General features: G+C 44.6%; 1 protein-coding gene across 2 annotated transcripts in view; it reads left to right on the forward strand.

Annotated features, from left to right (window-relative positions):
• Nucleotides 1-17,774, forward strand: part of dync1h1 (dynein, cytoplasmic 1, heavy chain 1) — a 159,626-nt gene that overhangs the window by 56,292 nt on the left and 85,560 nt on the right. For both annotated transcript variants that reach the window (XM_072490732.1, XM_072490733.1), the window contains exons 36-43: nucleotides 5,127-5,357; nucleotides 5,461-5,601; nucleotides 9,441-9,674; nucleotides 9,833-10,039; nucleotides 10,129-10,250; nucleotides 10,720-10,885; nucleotides 15,388-15,551; nucleotides 15,657-15,786. In XM_072490732.1, the coding sequence (XP_072346833.1) occupies nucleotides 5,127-5,357; nucleotides 5,461-5,601; nucleotides 9,441-9,674; nucleotides 9,833-10,039; nucleotides 10,129-10,250; nucleotides 10,720-10,885; nucleotides 15,388-15,551; nucleotides 15,657-15,786 (1,395 nt within the window). The remainder of the gene's footprint in view (nucleotides 1-5,126; nucleotides 5,358-5,460; nucleotides 5,602-9,440; nucleotides 9,675-9,832; nucleotides 10,040-10,128; nucleotides 10,251-10,719; nucleotides 10,886-15,387; nucleotides 15,552-15,656; nucleotides 15,787-17,774) is intronic.

Below are 17,774 nucleotides of genomic sequence, written 5' to 3' on the forward strand. Positions count from 1 at the left end.
CGGGTTTACCAAGACCTGAGCGTGGAGGTGGCCAGGAGGAGAGCAGGCTTCAACCAGATCAGGGCGATCCTTTTCAGAAGTTTGGACTGTTATACCCAGCCCGTCTCTGGGTCACGCATGAGGATCAGCACTTTTATTTTGAGACGCATTGGACTTTGCAAGAAAGAAAGGGCTGACGAAGGACTGAGAACGTGTTGAACTTGGCTGCAACGTTCGTGTTTCTGTTTTCTCTGTTTTTGTAAAATGTTTCTCGTTTTGCATGGAACCAGCAGTAGAGCTGGGTGAGTTGAGGTTTTCATTTGCACTGTTGGGGGATGGAGGTGTGCTAGTTTTGATCTTGGTGTTTTTTGGTTGGGCAATTGTGTCGGGATTGTTTGATGTTGGAGTTTGTTTGTATGAGCGGGGTCGAGGGTGGGGAGGGAACAATAGGTGGGAGACTATCTGGCGCCGGGGATGGGGGCCACCAAGCTAGCTGGGCGAGCTAGCTCTCGGAAGTGCAGTGGGGGGGTGTGCATATGTTTGGTTTAGGAAAGGGATTGGATTACAGGGTGTTGTTGCTAGGGGGGGGGGGGGGTGAATGTTTTGCTGACGAGGGAGGGACTTGGGCTTAGGGACAGAGAGGAGGTTGGGGGCGGGTGCTACCTGGGGATGGACCGGTGGAGGTGCGGATCACGGGCTGGTGGCGGGCCTAAAAAAGGGGATGACTGATCGGCAGATGGGGGGGGGGGGAGAGAGAGCAATGAGCCCCCCAACTCAGCTTATCATCTGGAATGTTCGAGGGTTAAATGGGCTGGTCAAAAGGGCACGTGTGTTCGTGCATTTTAGGGGATTGAAGGCGGAAGTGGTGATGTTGCAGGCGACGCACCTTAAGGTAATGGACCAGGTTAGACTGAGGAAAGGCTGGGACAGCCAGGTGTTTCATTCGGGACTAGATTCAAAGACTAGAGGGGTCGTGACCCTGATCAATAAGCGGGTGATGTTCTAGGCGGGTAGAATAGTTTCGGATGTGGGAGGTCGGTACATTATGGTCAGTGGAAAGCTGGAGGGGGTGCAGGTGGTGTTAGTGAATGTATATGCGCCAAATTGGGATGATGTGGAGTTTATAAAGAGGATGCTGGGGAAAATACCGGACCTGGACTCGCACAGGTTGGTCATGGGAGGGGACTTCAATACAGTTATGGACCCGGGCTTCGACCGATCAAGCTCGAAAACTGTCAAGGTGCCAGCAATGGCCAAGGAACTAAGAGGGTTTATGGAGCTGATGACCGGGGGGTGGGGGGGTGGATCCATGGAGGTTTGGGCAGCCGAGAGCGACGGAGTTCTCCTTCTACTCACACGTGCATGAAGTGTACTCCCGGATTGATTTCTTTATTTTGAGCAGGCTCTTTCTGGCTGGGGTGGTGGTCACTGGGTACTCGACGATTACAATCTCAGACCATGTTCCGCACTGGGTTGACCTGCAGGTTAGTAAAGACAGTAACCAGCACCCACACTGGAGGTTGGATGTGGGGCTTTTGGCGGATGAAGCGGTGTGCGAGCGGCTGAGGAAATGTATTCTGAACTACCTGCAGGTCAATGACACTGGGGAAACTTCGGCAGTGGTGGTTTGGGAAGCACTGAAGGCAGTGGTAAAGGGGGAGCTGATCTTGATCCGGGCTCATAGGGGGAAGGTTAACAGGGCAGAGACAGACAGACTGGTAAAGGAGATATTAAAGATCAATAAGAGGTATGTGGAGACCCCAGGGGCAGGGCTCCTGAGAGAACGGTGGAGGCTGCAGGCGGAGTTTAGCTTGCTGACCACTGGGAGGGTGGTGGAACAGTTGAGAGAGGTGACGGGGGTGATTTATGAACCTGGGGAGAAGGCCAGCAGAATGCTTGCACAGCAGCTTAGGAAGAGGGAGGGAGATAGGGAAAGTAAAGGACGGTGAGGGGTACCTGGTTGGTGATTCGGTCGGGGTGAATAAGGCGTTTAGAGATTTTTACAGCAGGCTGTACAGGTCGGAACCCCCTACGGGGCCGGAGGGGATGAGGTGCTTCTTGGAGGGGCTGAATTTCCCAACGGTGGACGGAGAGCGGGTAGAAGGGCTGGGGGCCCCAATTGGGTTGGAAGAGTTAGTGGAGGGCTTGAAGGCCATGCAGGCGGGTAAGGCCCTGGGTCCGGACGGGTACCCAGTGGAGTTTTATAAAAGGTTCTCTGGGATACTGAGGCCAGTGTTGTTGAGGATGTTCAATGAGGCAAGGGAAAGGGGTGCTGCCCCCGACGATGTCACATGCAATGATTTCGCTGATTCTTACGCGGGACAAGAACCCGGAGCTGTGTGGATCCAAAAGACTGATCTCCCTGCTGAATGTGGATGCCAAGTTGCTAGCCAAAATCTTGTCCTCCAGGATCGAGGATTGTGTTCCGGACGTTATTGGGGAGGACCAGACTGGGTTTGTTAAGGGTAGGCAGTTGGTGGCCAATGTAAGAAGGCTGTTAAATGTGATCATAATTCCCCCGGAACGTAGGGGGGTTGAGGTAGTAATTGCAATGGATGCAGAAAAGGCTTTTGATCGGGTAGAATGGGACTATCTGTGGGAGGGACTAGGACGGTTCGGATTTGGGCGGGGCTTTATTGACTGGGTCAGGTTACTGTATCAGGCTCCAGTGGCAAGTGTGCAGACGAACAGGACAACTTCAGACTACTTTAGACTGCACCGGGGACGAGACAGGGATGCCCCCTCTCTCCACTTGTTTGCGCTGGCTATAGAACCGTTGGCAATCGCTCTGAGAGCTTCAAGGGGCTGGAGGGGACTGGTCCGGGGAGGGCGTGAAGCACAGGGTTTCGCTCGATGCGGATGATCTGCTTCAGTATGTTTCGGACCCAGTCAAGGGGATGGAGGAAATCATGACTATTTTAGGGGAATTCGGCTGTTTTTCGGTGTATCAGCTAAACATGAATAAAGAGTGAGATGTTTGTGGTTCAGGCGAGGGGACAGGAGGGGCGACTGGGGGAGCTGCCATTTAGGTCAGTAGGGGGTAGTTTTAGGTACCTGAGCATCCAAGTGGCGCAGGAATGTGACCGGCCGCATAAATTGAATCTGGCCTGGCTAGTGGAGGACGATTTCCGGAGATGGGACGCGCTCCCGTTGTCGCTGGCCGGGAGGGTACAAACGGTGAAAATGACAGTCTTCCCGAGGTTCCTATTTGTATTTCAATGTCTCCCAGTTTTTCTTCCGCAGTCCTTTTTTAAGCGGGTCAACAGGGTGATCACGGGCTTCGTCTGGGCGGGCAAGACCCCCGCGGGTAAGGAAGGTAATGCTCGAGCAGAGCCGGGGAGAGGGCGGGTTGGCGCTGCCAAAGGGGCGTGCCGTGGATGCGTATGGAGGCGGCTTCTTGTAAGGGCCCCAGTCTGGGTGCATTGGTAACTGCACCTCTGCCACTCCCGCCGGTGCGATACTCCACCAGCCCCATGGTGGTGGCCCTGAGAGTTTGGGGCCAGTGGAGGCGACATGTGGGAGCATCGGTCTGGGCCCCAATTTGTAATAACCACCGGTTTGCCCCAGGGAGTATGGATGGGGGATTCAGGGTATGGTGGAGAGCGGGGATTGAGAGGATGGGGGATGTGTTCATAGAGGGAGCTTTCTGAGTATGAGGCGCTGGAGGAAAAGTTTGGGCTGGCGAGGGAAAACAAATTCAGATACTTGCAGGTGCGGGACTTCCTTCATAAACAGGTGGCAACCTTCCCGCTCCTACCGCTGAGGGGGATTCAGGGTAATTTCCAGAGAGTGGTTAGGGTAGTGGAGCGTCTCGGACATCTGTAAGGAGCTTATAGGGTCGGAGGAGACACAGACCGAGGAGCTGAAGCGCAAGTGGGAGGAGGAGCTGGGAGGGGAGATAGAGGATGGTCTTTGGGCAGACTCGTTGAGTAGAGTCAACACGTCCGCAACATGTGCCAGGCTCAGCCTGATACAATTTAAGGTTGTGCACTGGGCTCACATGACAGTGGCTCGGATGAGCAGATTCTTTGGGGTGGAGGACAAGTGCACAAAATGCACGAGAGGACCAGCGAACCATGTCCATATGTTTTGGACATGTCCAAAGCTTCGGGGATTTTGGCAGGGGTTTGCGGACATCATGTCCAAGGTTTTAAAAACAAGGGTGGCGCTGGGTCCAGAGGTGGCAATTTTCAGGGTGTCGGAAGATCCGGGAATCCAGGAGGAGACACGGGTAGATGTTCTGGCCTTTGCTTCCCTGGTTGCTCGGAGACTGATACTATTGGCATGGAGGGACCCAAAGCCCCCGAAGTCGGAGACCTGACTATCGGACATGGCTAGCTTTCTCTGTCTGGAGAAAAGTAAGTTCACCTTGAGAGGGTCACTGTTAGGCTTTGCCCAGAAGTGGCAGCCGTTCGTCGACTTTCTTGCGGAAAATTAATCGTCAGCAGATTTGGGTGGGGGGGAGTAGCTTGGGTGAGAGCAGGGGACTAATAAGGGTAGGACCTGTACGAAAGGTAAACGGTTTTTGCACTATGTTTATGGTTTCATGTATTTTGTTTATTTTGTTGTTGTTTCTATACCAAAAATACCTCAATAAAATGTTTATTTTAAAAAAAAAAACACAATCTGTATTACTCAGCCTTGAATATATTCAAAACCTAACATCCACTGCTTTCTGGACTAGAGAATTCCGAAGACTAACCATTTTACATCCCAAAAACCCTGTTTTTGTACACACTTGGTGAAGCTGTTGAACTTGATTCAACTATGGCATGCTTTATTCACTTAGTGATTGACCTCAAATTTTCTCCCCACAAATGCATGTTTTACTAATTAGTACCTCTTTCAAAGAGCATAAAGGATCAAGCAGGCCATATGGGCTGTGTTGCAAAGTTGTGTGGGAGTTTATACCACGTGCAATTTTTGCATCAGAAGCAGATGACATTTGAAAATGTTGACCATCCACCTCCACACCAGTGTGTTACTTAAGTCTGCGTGCAGATCAGCTGCTGATTTTTGGAGGGATTGTTTGAGGTTTCAAAGGTCAACTTATGCACTGACATCTACAGTGATTGGATTGGATAATTGCTTTAAAATGTTGTGATAAACTTGCGAAAAGTTACGTTACACTAAACATTTTATTACAGATACAGAGAGATGCAGCAACTGTTTTGCAGCCATACTTCACTTCAAATGGCCTGATTATCAAAGCAGTAGAACATGCAGCTAAAATGGAACACATTATGGATTTTACCCGATTACGATGTCTTGGTTCTCTCTTCTCCATGATGCACCAAGGTTGCCGAAATATTGCATTATATAATGCTAACCATCCTGACTTCCCAATGCAGAGCGACCAATTGGAAAGCTATATCCAGGTATGGTTTTCTGCAAATCTTGAGATTCATTTCCATGATCGAAATGAACTAATGTAACAAGTCATCTAACCTCTTTAAAATATTCATGGTTTTTTTTGGTTAGAAATACCTAATTTATGCCATTCTGTGGTCGCTTTCGGGTGATGCAAGATTGAAGATGAGAGCAGAACTTGGTGAATACATCAGACGAATTACCACCATTCCACTGCCAAGCACACCTAACATGCCTATCATTGACTTTGAGGTAGGAAGTGTATAATTTGAAGATCTAATCCCAATTGTCGCCCATTTGGAACATTTTATATTCTCTTCTGAACTTCTGGTGCTCCTTAATCTTAGTGATACTTCTAAGCAAGGGACGTATGCTTAAATTTCACCTTTAAATGCTTGATTCAGTAGATTTTCATTTATGGAATTAATTTATGATTGGTGGTAAGTCCATCCCTAATTACACTTGAGAAGATGGTGGTGAGCTACTGTCTTGAAATTCTGCAGTTATCTGGTGCGTGTACACCCATAATGCTGTTGGGTTGGGATGGACAGAATATTTAATGCACATGATACTTGGTAAATAGCACAGATCAGCAGGGAACATCATTTAATTAAGTTGCCATGGATCAAATTATTGAATAATAGGTAATTCAGTCCATGTCTGCCAATTTGTTGGCATAGCCGCTACCTCTTCCCATTAACATGTAATTTTATTCCTTTTAAGTATTTATCCAGTTCCCTTTTGAACATTATTGAGCCAGCTTCCATTAATCCAGATCACAACTATTTACTGCATTTAAAATAAATTACTCCTTTACTCTGTCAGAACACTTCACAATTACTCTATTTTGAACACCTATCAAAACTCCTCCAAACCTTCTCTGCTTTAGGGAGAACACCCAGTTTCTCCACATAACTGAAGTCTCTTATCCTCAGTACCAATTCCAGTAAATCTCTTGCACCAACTAAGGCCTTGACATCTTTCCTAAAGTACGTTGTCCAGAATTTAGCAGACTAGTCCAATTGAGGCCCAGAACTTATTTAGTATAAATTCCCTGCTTGTGTATTTATGCTTCTGTAAAAGAGCCAAAGATCCCACATACTAAGGGCAGCACGTGGTGCAGTGGTTAACACTGGGACTACAGACAGTGCTGAGGACCCGGGTTCGAATCCCGGCCCCGGGTCACTGTCTGTGTGGAGTTTGCACATTCTCCCCGTGTCTGCGTGGGTTTCACCCCCACAACCCAAAGATGTGCAGACTAGGTGGGTTGGCCACGCTAAATTGTCCCTTAATTGGAAAAAAAAGGTCCCATATACTTTCTTAACAGCCTATTCAACTTGTCTACCGACCATAAAATCTGCATACATGTACTCCCAGCTGTTCCTTTAAAATTGTACCGTTTACTTTGTATTGCCACTCATTATTCCTACCAAAATGAATCACTTCCTGTGCTGAAATTATCTACCCATTTCACCCATTCTTTGTGTCCTAAGATTCTCCTTTGTTTACTACATTTCGAGATTTGAAACAACTGCAAACTTTGAAATTTTGCCCTCCTGTGCCGAAGTCCAAATCTTTACTGACTTCAGAGAAAATCATTTTATACTTTCCTCTAGTTCAGCAAAACAACTGTTCTCCACTGCTTTATGCTTTATGCCCCTTTGCTTATTGTGTTTATGCTGTCACTGTCACTTTGATCCCATGGGCTTAATTTTGCAACAAGTTCTATGGCACTTTGTCATACCCCTTTTGGAAGTCATATAATTATATATAATATGTCAACAGTGCTTTCCTTATAATAATAATAATCGTTATTGTCACAAGTAGGCTTAAGCACTGTAGCACTGCAATGAAGTTACTGTGACAAGCCCCTAAGTTGCCACATTCCGAAGCCTGTTCGGGTACACAGAGGGAGAATTCAGAATGTCCAATTCACCTATCGGCGTGTCTTTCGGGACTTGTGGGAAACCAGAGCACCCGGAGGAAACCCGCAGAGACACCAAGAACGTGCAGACTCTGCCCAGCCAGTGACCCAAGCTGGGAATCGAACCTGGCGCTGTGAAGCAACAGTGCTACCCACTGTGCTACCGTGCTGCCCTCTCCGTATTCCCTCTTCCCTCCATCTCATTCCATGGTTATGTGGTCCACTTAATTCCTTTATTTTTAAATAAATTTAGAGTACCCAATTATTTTTTTTCCAGTTAAGGGTAAATTTAGTGTGACTAATCCACTTACCTGCACATCTTTTTGGGTTGTGGAGGTGAGACCCACGCAGACACGGAGAATGTGCAAATTCTAGTGGTCCACTGAATTTCAATTATTTTCTTGCTATTAACAGTGACTAAGCAAATATCTCCCACATGCTCAGGACATGGATGAATAACCTTCCTTCAACAAGAACATTGCACAATGTTCACCATTCACGACGACTCAGACACGTGCAAATGCAGCAAGACCTGGACAATTTACAGGCTTGACCTGAAAAGTGGCAAGTAACATTTACGCCACACAAGTGCCAGGCAATGACCATCTCCAATGTGAGAGAATCAAACCACCGTCCCATGACATTCAATGGCATTACCATCACTGAGGCCCCCTCAATCAACATTCTGGGGGTTGCCATTAACCAAAAACTGAACTGGACTAGCCATATTAATACAGTGTCTGCAAGAGCAGGTCAGAGGCTAGGAATCCTGCAGTGAGTAACTCACCACCTGACTCCCAAAGCCTGTCCATCACCTATAAGGCATAAGTCAGGAGTGTGATGGAATACTCCCTACTTGCTTGGATGAGTGCAACTCCAACAACACTCGAAGCTCTACACCATCTAAGACAAAGCAGCCTGCTTGATTGATACCCCTTCCACAAACATTCACACCCTCTGCCACAAATGCACAGTAGCAGCTGTGTGTACCATCTACAAGATTGCAGGAACGCACCTAGGCTCATTAAGACAGCACCTTCCAAACCCACGGCCACTACCATCTAGAAGGATAAGGGCAGTAGATAAATGGGGATGCCACCACCTCGATGTTCCCCTTAAGTCACCATCCTGACATGGAAATAGATTGCTCCTTCACTGTCACTGGGTCAAACTCCTGGAAGAGTGGGTGTACCTACACCACAAGGGCTGCATTTACCACCACCTTCTCGAGCGCAATTAGGGATGGGCAACAATTGCTGGCCTGCCCAGCGAAACAAACGTCCCATAAAAATGAATTCACACTTTTTTTTTTAAAAGTCTGCCTCATAGAGCAGAACTGAAAGGTGTTTTCACTTGTATGCTAATCCTCGAAACAGAGATCCATGGCTAGTATGGACCAACATTCCAACAATCTTTCCCCTTTACTGCATTGAACAAGAAGACCAACAACCTATTTCCAGGCATGTGCTAATGCTTTTCTAAAACTGGACTGGGAATTATGATTCTCTCTTCTGAATTCTTCCCCTCCTTTGTTCTCCCTCTTATGGAAAGAAAAGTGTTCTCTAGTTACAGCTACTTGTGATAACATAGCTAAGATTAATTACTTGGAAAATCAAGTGGAAACCATGTCCTGTCCAAGCAATTCACTCTGCAGTATGTTTGATATAATAATAATCTTTATTAGTGTCACAAGTAGGCTTACATTAACACTAATGAAGTAGTGTGAAAATCCCCTAGTCGCCACACGACAGCACCTGTTCGGGTACACTGAGGGAGAATTCGGAATGTCCAATTCACCTAACAAGCTTACCTTTTCAGACTTGTGGGAGGAAACCAGAGCATGCGGAGGAAGCCCACACAGCCACATGGAGAACATGCAGACTCCGCACAGACAGTGACCCAAGCCAGGAATTGACCTGGGACCCTAGCACTGTGAAGCAACAGTGCTAACCACTGTGCTACCATGATTTGTGTTACGAATGTAATGTTATATGTTTGTATACTACTAGAAAATGGTCAGGATTATCTTGTTTTGATAGAGCAAACTGTAGATTTTACTCCACTAAAATGTTCTCTTTGCAAAAGTTATTTGATCACAAACTAAACTGAGCAGATTCAAATTAAAAATAATTAACTTGGTTTTGTTACATTCCCCCCCAATATTTAGGTATCCATTACTGGAGAATGGGTTCCTTGGCAGTCAAAGGTACCACAGATTGAAGTTGAGACTCACAAAGTTGCCGCCCCAGATGTTGTTGTACCAACTTTGGATACAGTCCGTCATGAGGCCCTTCTGTACACATGGTTGGCTGAACATAAACCATTGGTTTTATGTGGCCCACCTGGTTCTGGCAAGACTATGACCCTATTCAGTGCCCTAAGAGCTCTACCAGACATGGAAGTAAGAATTATCATCTTTTAACTTTAATTTGTACTTAGCCATTGAAATAGCATGTGTAACAGTTGCTCCTGGAATATCCATTCTCTTTCCTAGTTTTCGTTAATATAACTAATGCAAGTTTAAAGCTTTTCTAGCAATGTTTGTTTCCATTTTATTAGGTTGTGGGTCTGAACTTCTCCAGTGCAACTACCCCTGAGTTAGTTCTGAAAACATTTGATCACTACTGCGAATACCGTCGGACTCCAAATGGAGTTGTCTTAGCACCTGTGCAGCTTGGCAAATGGCTTGTTCTCTTTTGTGATGAAATCAATCTTCCAGACATGGACAAATATGGCACTCAACGAGTTATATCCTTTATTAGACAGGTTAGTGAAAGGAGACATGGCAGACAGTTTCAGTTAAAGCAAAGGTGCATTGATTGAAGCGTAATCATTCCTGGCCAACTTTGTTTCAGATGGTAGAACATGGAGGTTTCTTCCGTACTTCAGACCAGACATGGGTTAAATTGGAAAGAATTCAATTTGTTGGAGCTTGTAACCCATCAACCGATCCAGGAAGAAAGCCACTTTCCCACAGGTAAAAATTCTGCTGTTTCACATTTTAACTACCAATCTTTAATGCGTACAGAAGGTTAAGGTTTTGAATTAATTCCGCTTGTAGAGTGGCGTGTATAAAGTTAGACAAAAATTAAGGAATAAATATTAAAAAGGACAACACAGAATTTTAATTGCTAGTTTTCAGTCACAGAATATATTTAAAATAATTCACAGAAGATAAATAAGTTGGCTGAAATTTTACATAAAGTACTCCGTTTTTGTCAATTTTCTTTTTACTAATATCAGAATCCTGGATCTTTTCCTAATGCATAGTAAAAATGCTTTATCCATAAATTTTCTAAGTTTCTTTTTTTCTCATTGGGATCCAGCAGGATAACTGGTTTAGTCAGCCTTGGATCAACTGTATTCAAAGCTCCTAAATTTGTGCTGTTAAGCCTGTAAGTAATAGTTGGGAACCTATAAAGTCCTTTACACCTCTTTCTTCATAGGTTCCTGCGCCATGTGCCTGTTGTGTATGTGGACTATCCGGGACCATCTTCTCTCACTCAGATCTATGGAACTTTCAACCGTGCTATGCTTAGACTCATTCCATCTTTACGGACGTATGCAGATCCCCTTACTGCAGCTATGGTGGAATTCTACATTATGTCACAGGTAGACCTGGTGCATCAAAGCCTGAGATAAAGATGTTTCCAGGGTTCAAATTAATAGAAAATGTAGATGCATGAGAAATGTCATCATCTTGGTTATGATGATGGGGTTAAAGTGCACAAGAACCAAAACAGTTGAGAATGGTGAGGAGAAGGGGAGGTTGTGTTTTGTGCTGCAGAATAGTGAAACAAACTCCCAGAGATAGTTGGTTCAATTGGCTCCATTTCTTTTAGCAAACAAAAGGCTGGATCAGCATCTATTACGTGGGATAGACTAACACTGATATTTTTCAGAGGAGTCTGGGGAAGGAAGTTGCACATTTCTTAAATTGGGAAATCAAAGATGCCATGGGAAGGATATTCTTGATAGAATAATATTACCCAGATTTTGCATGGAATTGACTTGATGGGCTAATAGCCCTTTACACACTCTATTTTTAAAAAAGTCTTCACCTCCAATTTTTTTGCAGCATCATGCTTTTTTAATTGTTAAATACCCTTAAAATTTTGAATATAAAAATTCTCTTTTAAAAAAAATACTTTTATTCATGAATTTTCATTAACAACAGACAAATGATTCGAACTATTCAAACAAACTTTTCATTATTACAAAAAAAATAACCCTGACACCCCCTCCCCCCCCCAAAAAAAAAACCATCCCACACACACACACACAACCCTACTGGACTGGTCAACCCTTGCTCCCTAATAGCTGATGGTAACCAGCTCCTAGAAAAAGGTAATGAACTGCTGCAACCTTGGGTAAAACCCATCCACCGGCCCTCTCGTGACATATTTGATTTTCTCCAGGTGCAGAAACTCCACCAGGTTCTCTAACAAAGCCAGGGACCTTTATCTGAGCATGACTTGCCTCTGGGCTATTAGAGAAGCAAAGGCTTACCCTCCCGCAGCACCGGCAAGTCCAACTCTCTTAAAAATGGCCACCATCAGGCAAGACTCCACCGTAACACCTAGAATCCCTGACATTGTTTCAAAAAAGGAGACCCAAAAATCAACACGCTTAGGGGAGGACCAAAACATGTGCGTGTGGTTCGCCAGTCCCCTAGTACCTCGCATCTATCCTCCACCTCTGAGAAGAACCCACTCATACATGCCCTGGTCAAGTGTGCCCTATGCACCACCTTGAACTGTGTCAAATTTAACCTTGTGCAAGAGGAGGTGAAGTTGACCCTATGTAGAGCCTCACTCCACCCCCCTCCCCCAAGACCAAACCCAACTCGCCCTCCCACTCACTCTTTACTTCTCCAACGAAGCCCGCTCTCGCCATATCTGCCCATAAATGTCTGAGGTCCTTCCTTCCCCATGCTCCGCCAAGGACAGAACCCTATCCATAAGCGAAGGCGCCGACACCAGGGGAAACTAAGAAAGCTACTTGCGCACAAAATCTCATTCTTGCAAGTATATAAATATGTTCCCTCTTGGGAGCTGGAACTTCTCTAAAATCTTTTCTCGCCCAGCAAACCTACCATCCAAAAACATACTCCCCAACCTCTTCTCCCCCTCCCATGCTCAAGGTTGAATCTAGACCAGACAGCACAAACCAATGTTTCCTGCAAATTGGTGGCAACAGCAACATGGAGCCTAATCTGATATGTTGCCTAAGTTGGTTCCAAGTTCACCCGAGGATCTTGCCTGCCCAAACAAATGTAGATATTAACTTATTGACCCTACCAAAAAAAGCCTTGGAAAGAAAGACTGGGAGACACTGGAATAGATCAGAAACCTTGTGAGAATATTCATCTTCGCCATCTGGACTCTACCCGTCTAAGGAAAGGCATCGCACCTCTTCAAATCAGTCTTCACCCCATCAACCAGACTGGCCAAATTAAGTGAGCTCCAGTCATGAGCCACCTGAATTCCTAGATACTGGTAATTATTTCTGGCCAGATAAAAAAAGTAGCCTCCACAGATCAGCTCCCCTCCCTGGAAAAAAAATCATTCTTGCCCAGGATTAGCTTAAACCCTGAAAAGGAACAAAACTTCCTGAGTACCTCCATTATCTCACCCACTTGGGTCACTGTCTGTGCGGAGTCTGCACGTTCTCCCTGTGTCTGTGTGCGTTTCCTCTGGGTGCCCCGGTTTCCTCCCACAAGTCCCGAAAGGCGTGCTGTTGGGTAAATTGGACATTCTGAATTCTCTCTCTCTGTACCCAAACACGCACTGGAGTGTGGCGACTAGGGGATTTTCACAGCAACTTCATTGTAGTGTTAATGTAAAGATTATTATCATAGAATTTACAGTGCAGAAGGAGGCCATTCGGCCCATCGAGTCTGCACCGGCTCTTGGAAAGAGCACCCTACCCAAGGTCAACACCTCCACCCTATCCCCATAACCCAGTAACCCCACCCAACACTAAGGGCAATTTTGGGCACAAGGGCAATTTATCATGTCCAATCCATATATTGGAGAGAGAGTCGGTAATGTATAACAAACATCCACATTTAGGGACACACAATGCTCCTTCCCTCCCTGCTCTATCCCCTCCACTTAGAAGACAATCTCAGCGCAATAGCCAGCAGCTCAATTGCTAAGACAAACAACAATATGGATAGTGGGCACCCCTGCTTTGTACCCCTGTTCAGTTGAAAGTACCCTGAGCTCAGGGCATTAGTACGGACACTGCAGCTGCTCAAATGCAGCCTATTGCTCAAATCCTGCCGACTACGGCAATTATAGGAATCTTTAATTGATGGGATCTTAACTTGCCGAACTACACCAAGTTTGGGGGAATCAAAGTCCTGGCGCAATAGACAAGTTGTAAGATTTGTACTATTTCTGGACTATGCCAAGTTGTTCGATTCCAAGTATTATTCGACTGCGTAAAGTTGAAGGAATTTATATAATCTCTGCTATTCGGTTATCAGTAACACTTTGCGAATACTGGAACTCAGCAGAAATGTCAGTTAAAACTTCTCAGGTGCCAAAAAGAATTGTTTTATTTGTAGTCGCTTGATTACAATTTGAAAGTCATTTAAAAAGGCAATTCGTAGACAATTCGAAGCTTTCAGAGAATTACAGACATTATCTTTGTTTGCTTAGGCAGACAGCTCAAAAGTAACTTTTAAAAGGTCAAAGTCTGGCAATGAAACATGAAGAGAGAGAGAGAGAGCTAATCTTCAGCTAAACTCAAACTCAAAGTCAAAAGTGCATTACATCACTGACACAGACTGACAGGCTGACAGAACCCCCAAAAGACATCTCTAACAGAGACTATTAAGGACAAAACTGACTAAACTAACAGAAAGACAACACAACACAAAGACAGAAATTAAGGACAGACAACACCAAGAGACAACACACCAAAAACAACACGCTAAAATGACGGGGGAAAACTTTTCAGTTATACACTTTCATATCTGTCTTAAGTCATCTAATCACACCCCAATATAATCCTAATTGGTTTGGGTTAGACTCAAACACATTTGATTTGATGGCAAGCCGTCCATCTTCAATGTGCAACATCAGCTTTTTAATTGTTTCATGTCTACATGTTATGGAATGTGATATTCTGCTAATCTTTACCAGCAATAGACTGGTTGTAAGCTGGCTTGGCTAATGTAACAATTGAGACTTCATATCGAGGAAGATTGAGTAAAATTTATATGATTCAATGCTCTTACAAACTGCATTGGACTCTTGCCACCTCGTTGTCATGGAACTCAGTCCTTGTCCTTGACAATTAGCACAAGCAGTGTCAAATTGTCTTGCAACTGTGCTGTTATAATCTTATAATGGAATTTTATGCTGTTTCATGTATCATATTGAAGTCCTGAATTTATGTGTGCTGAAATTCTCATTTTTAAAATGAGTACTTAAACAGCTATCTTTTACCTATACTAGTTGTATTCGAAATACCTGGCTTCTACAGGCCCTATACAAAAGTCTAACCCAGAATATGAATTTTGGCCCTCAAACCAAATCGCCCCATAATCTCAAAGGTACCTCCACTCAACCCGATCAAACGCCTCTTCCGTGCCCATCGAGATAATCACCTTTGGCTCGGCCACTGAGGTGGGTGACAGCACCACATTCAAGAGTCTCCTAATGTTGGCCGACAAATGCCGTCCCTTAACAAACTCTATCTGCCCCTCTGAAATCACCCCCGGCAGGCAGTGCTCCAAACGAGTTGCCAACACCTTGACCGACAGCTTTTAGCAGAGAAATAGGTCGGTACGACCCACACTCTGTGGGATCCTTGATCAAGGCGATCGATGCCTGCGCCAGTGTGGCTGGCAGCAACCTCGGGGCAGAGAATCATTGAACATATCCGACAGAAATGGGACCAGCAAACTTGACGGAATCCATCCGGACCAGGTGCTTTACCTGTCTGCATTAGTTGCACAAGTGATTTGTGCATTTCTTGCACAAGTTAAAGGTCTTCAGGCAGTTTATGATTACCTTCTCAATTAAATGCAGTTTTACATTTTATTGAAATGATTTAAAAACTAAGCGTTGTTCAATAGCACTTCCTGAATTATTTCACAGGAGCGTTTCACCCAAGACATACAGCCACACTACATTTACTCCCCTCGTGAAATGACACGTTGGGTGAGAGGAATCTTTGAAGCTTTGAGACCGTTGGAAACACTAGCTGTCGAAGGTTTGATTAGAATCTGGGCTCATGAGGCTCTGCGTTTGTTCCAAGACAGGTTTGTATTCTAGACGTTATCAGTACTGCGATTTCCATTGTTTACATTGAACTAAGTTAAAATGCATGGCTGCAAAATCCATGTTCTACTGTTCCCATTTTTAAGACTTGTAGATGATGATGAAAGACAGTGGACAGATGAGAACATTGATGTGGTGGCCCTCAAGCATTTCCCTAATATTGACAAAGAAAAAGCTTTGACCAGACCCATTTTGTATAGCAACTGGCTATCCAAGGTAAGATATTGGCTGGTGAGACACTTTCCTAAAATGCAAATTGTCAAAACTTGGTGGCCTTGTGTTCAATTTATTAGTTTTCAGTTAAATCTTTTACACTATGTACTAAAGATTATTTGTGAATGGTTCATAATCCATGTCTCATAAACTTAAACCGTTGTAAATGTCTTATGCTTGGATAAATGTGTAATTAGTAAACGTGAGTAACACAGCTTGTGATTTTTTGATGAGTATATTAGAAATGTTTTTGTCCTTCTGGTCCACCCTTCCAACACATGAATCTGATTCCTTCTTCTGATTCTGGAATTAAGGGTCCTGTATCCTATTTAAATTTCTTCAATAAGACCTCCTAGTTTTGAAGCTCAATACAGTTTGATTTTGTTCACTGTCCCTACTGGCAATCTATTTCGCATTTCTACACCCTCTCACTGAAAACCTGTTGCAAAAATTCCTTATTTCATTTGTCTCTTCCCTTTCCCCTCCACCCCCTTAATTTGCTTTCTAGGTATGGAATCCAATGCTTGCCAGAAGAACTTTCCTGGATTCTAATTTCTTAATAGTCCTGTCAACCCCCTGTTCTCCCTTGTTTCCTCCCACAAGTCCTCAAAAACGACCTGTTAGGTAATTTGGACTCCATGTACCCAAACAGGCACCGTAATCTGGGGACTAGTTTTTTTTTTTACAGTAACTTCATTGTAGCGTTAATGTAAGCCTACTTATGACAATGATTTTTTTTTAATTGAGCTCTACCAAATTCACAATGCCTTCTCCCTTGTGGGAAATGTGGTCAGGGTTTTGAAAAGGTTTAGTGGTGAATTTCAGTAAATCCCTGCACGTGTGCAAATTATCCCATTTTAGCCTTTCAGCTCCTTTACAACAGAGGCTTAGTCTTTAACCCCCTGAAACAGTGCACCCGCCTATATTTTCTTTTGCAGAGGCCTGTCAGTGACTTTAACTTATTGCTAATTTCCAAAACAGTCTATAAACAGTATAGGGCAGCACGGTAGCATTGTGGATAGCACAATTGCTTCACAGCTCCAGGGTCCCAGGTTCGATTCGGGCTTGGGTCACTGTCTGTGCGGAGTCTGCACATCCTCCCCCTGTGTGCGTGAGTTTCCTCCGGGTGCTCCGGTTTCCTCCCACAGTCCAAAGATGTGCAGGTTACGTGGATTGGCCATGATAAATTGCCCTTAGTGTCCAACATTGCCCTTGGGTGTTGGGTGGGGTTACTGGGTTATGGGGATAGGGTGGAGGTGTTGACCTTGGGTAGGGTGCTCTTTCCAAGAGCCGGTGCAGACTCGATGGGCCAAATGGCCTCCTTCTGCACTGTAAATTCTATGATAAAGACTTGTCAAATCTCAATTATTTTCTTTGAAAAACATGTAAATTTTCCTTGACTATAAGATACCACTTCCTTTGTAAACTTAGTATACTTGACTTCATTTCTCACTCCTTGTCCTCTTTTAGTTGGGTAAAAACAGATTGTGTGATATCTACTTGTCTCCATGTTTCCAAGGCAAAAATTCTATTTCACTGCTTTGGGTTTTCTATTTCTGCATATTTGATTTCTTGTGGTCTTCCTCCTGTATCATCTCAGTAGTGGATCCAAAGTGTTCTCCCCTTTTCATTTATGGGTTTAAGTTTTTCTAATTATTAATCAGCCAATATGAATTTGCCTCCCCATTTAAATAAAAAGGACAATGCTGACATTGACTTCCAGCGCAACACGTAAGAGGGAGGTCACTCTTCTGGGAGCTCCGTTCGGATCCCACTTTTTTTCTGAATGGGTCTCACCCCCACAATCCAAAGATGTGCGGGATAGGTGAATTGGCCATGCCAAATTGCCCCTTAATTTGGGGGGGGGAATTGGGTAGTTTTTAAAAAAAAAAAAAAAAGGTCCTCCCTGTGCCATGTCCAAATGAAAAGGAAGAGAAACCAGGAAGCCCAAATTTGATCGGCTCTCAATGGACTTGGGAGCCTTGTGGAAC

Source organism: Scyliorhinus torazame, chromosome 2 (genome assembly GCF_047496885.1).
Source record: "Scyliorhinus torazame isolate Kashiwa2021f chromosome 2, sScyTor2.1, whole genome shotgun sequence".
Lineage (NCBI taxonomy): Eukaryota > Metazoa > Chordata > Chondrichthyes > Carcharhiniformes > Scyliorhinidae > Scyliorhinus > Scyliorhinus torazame.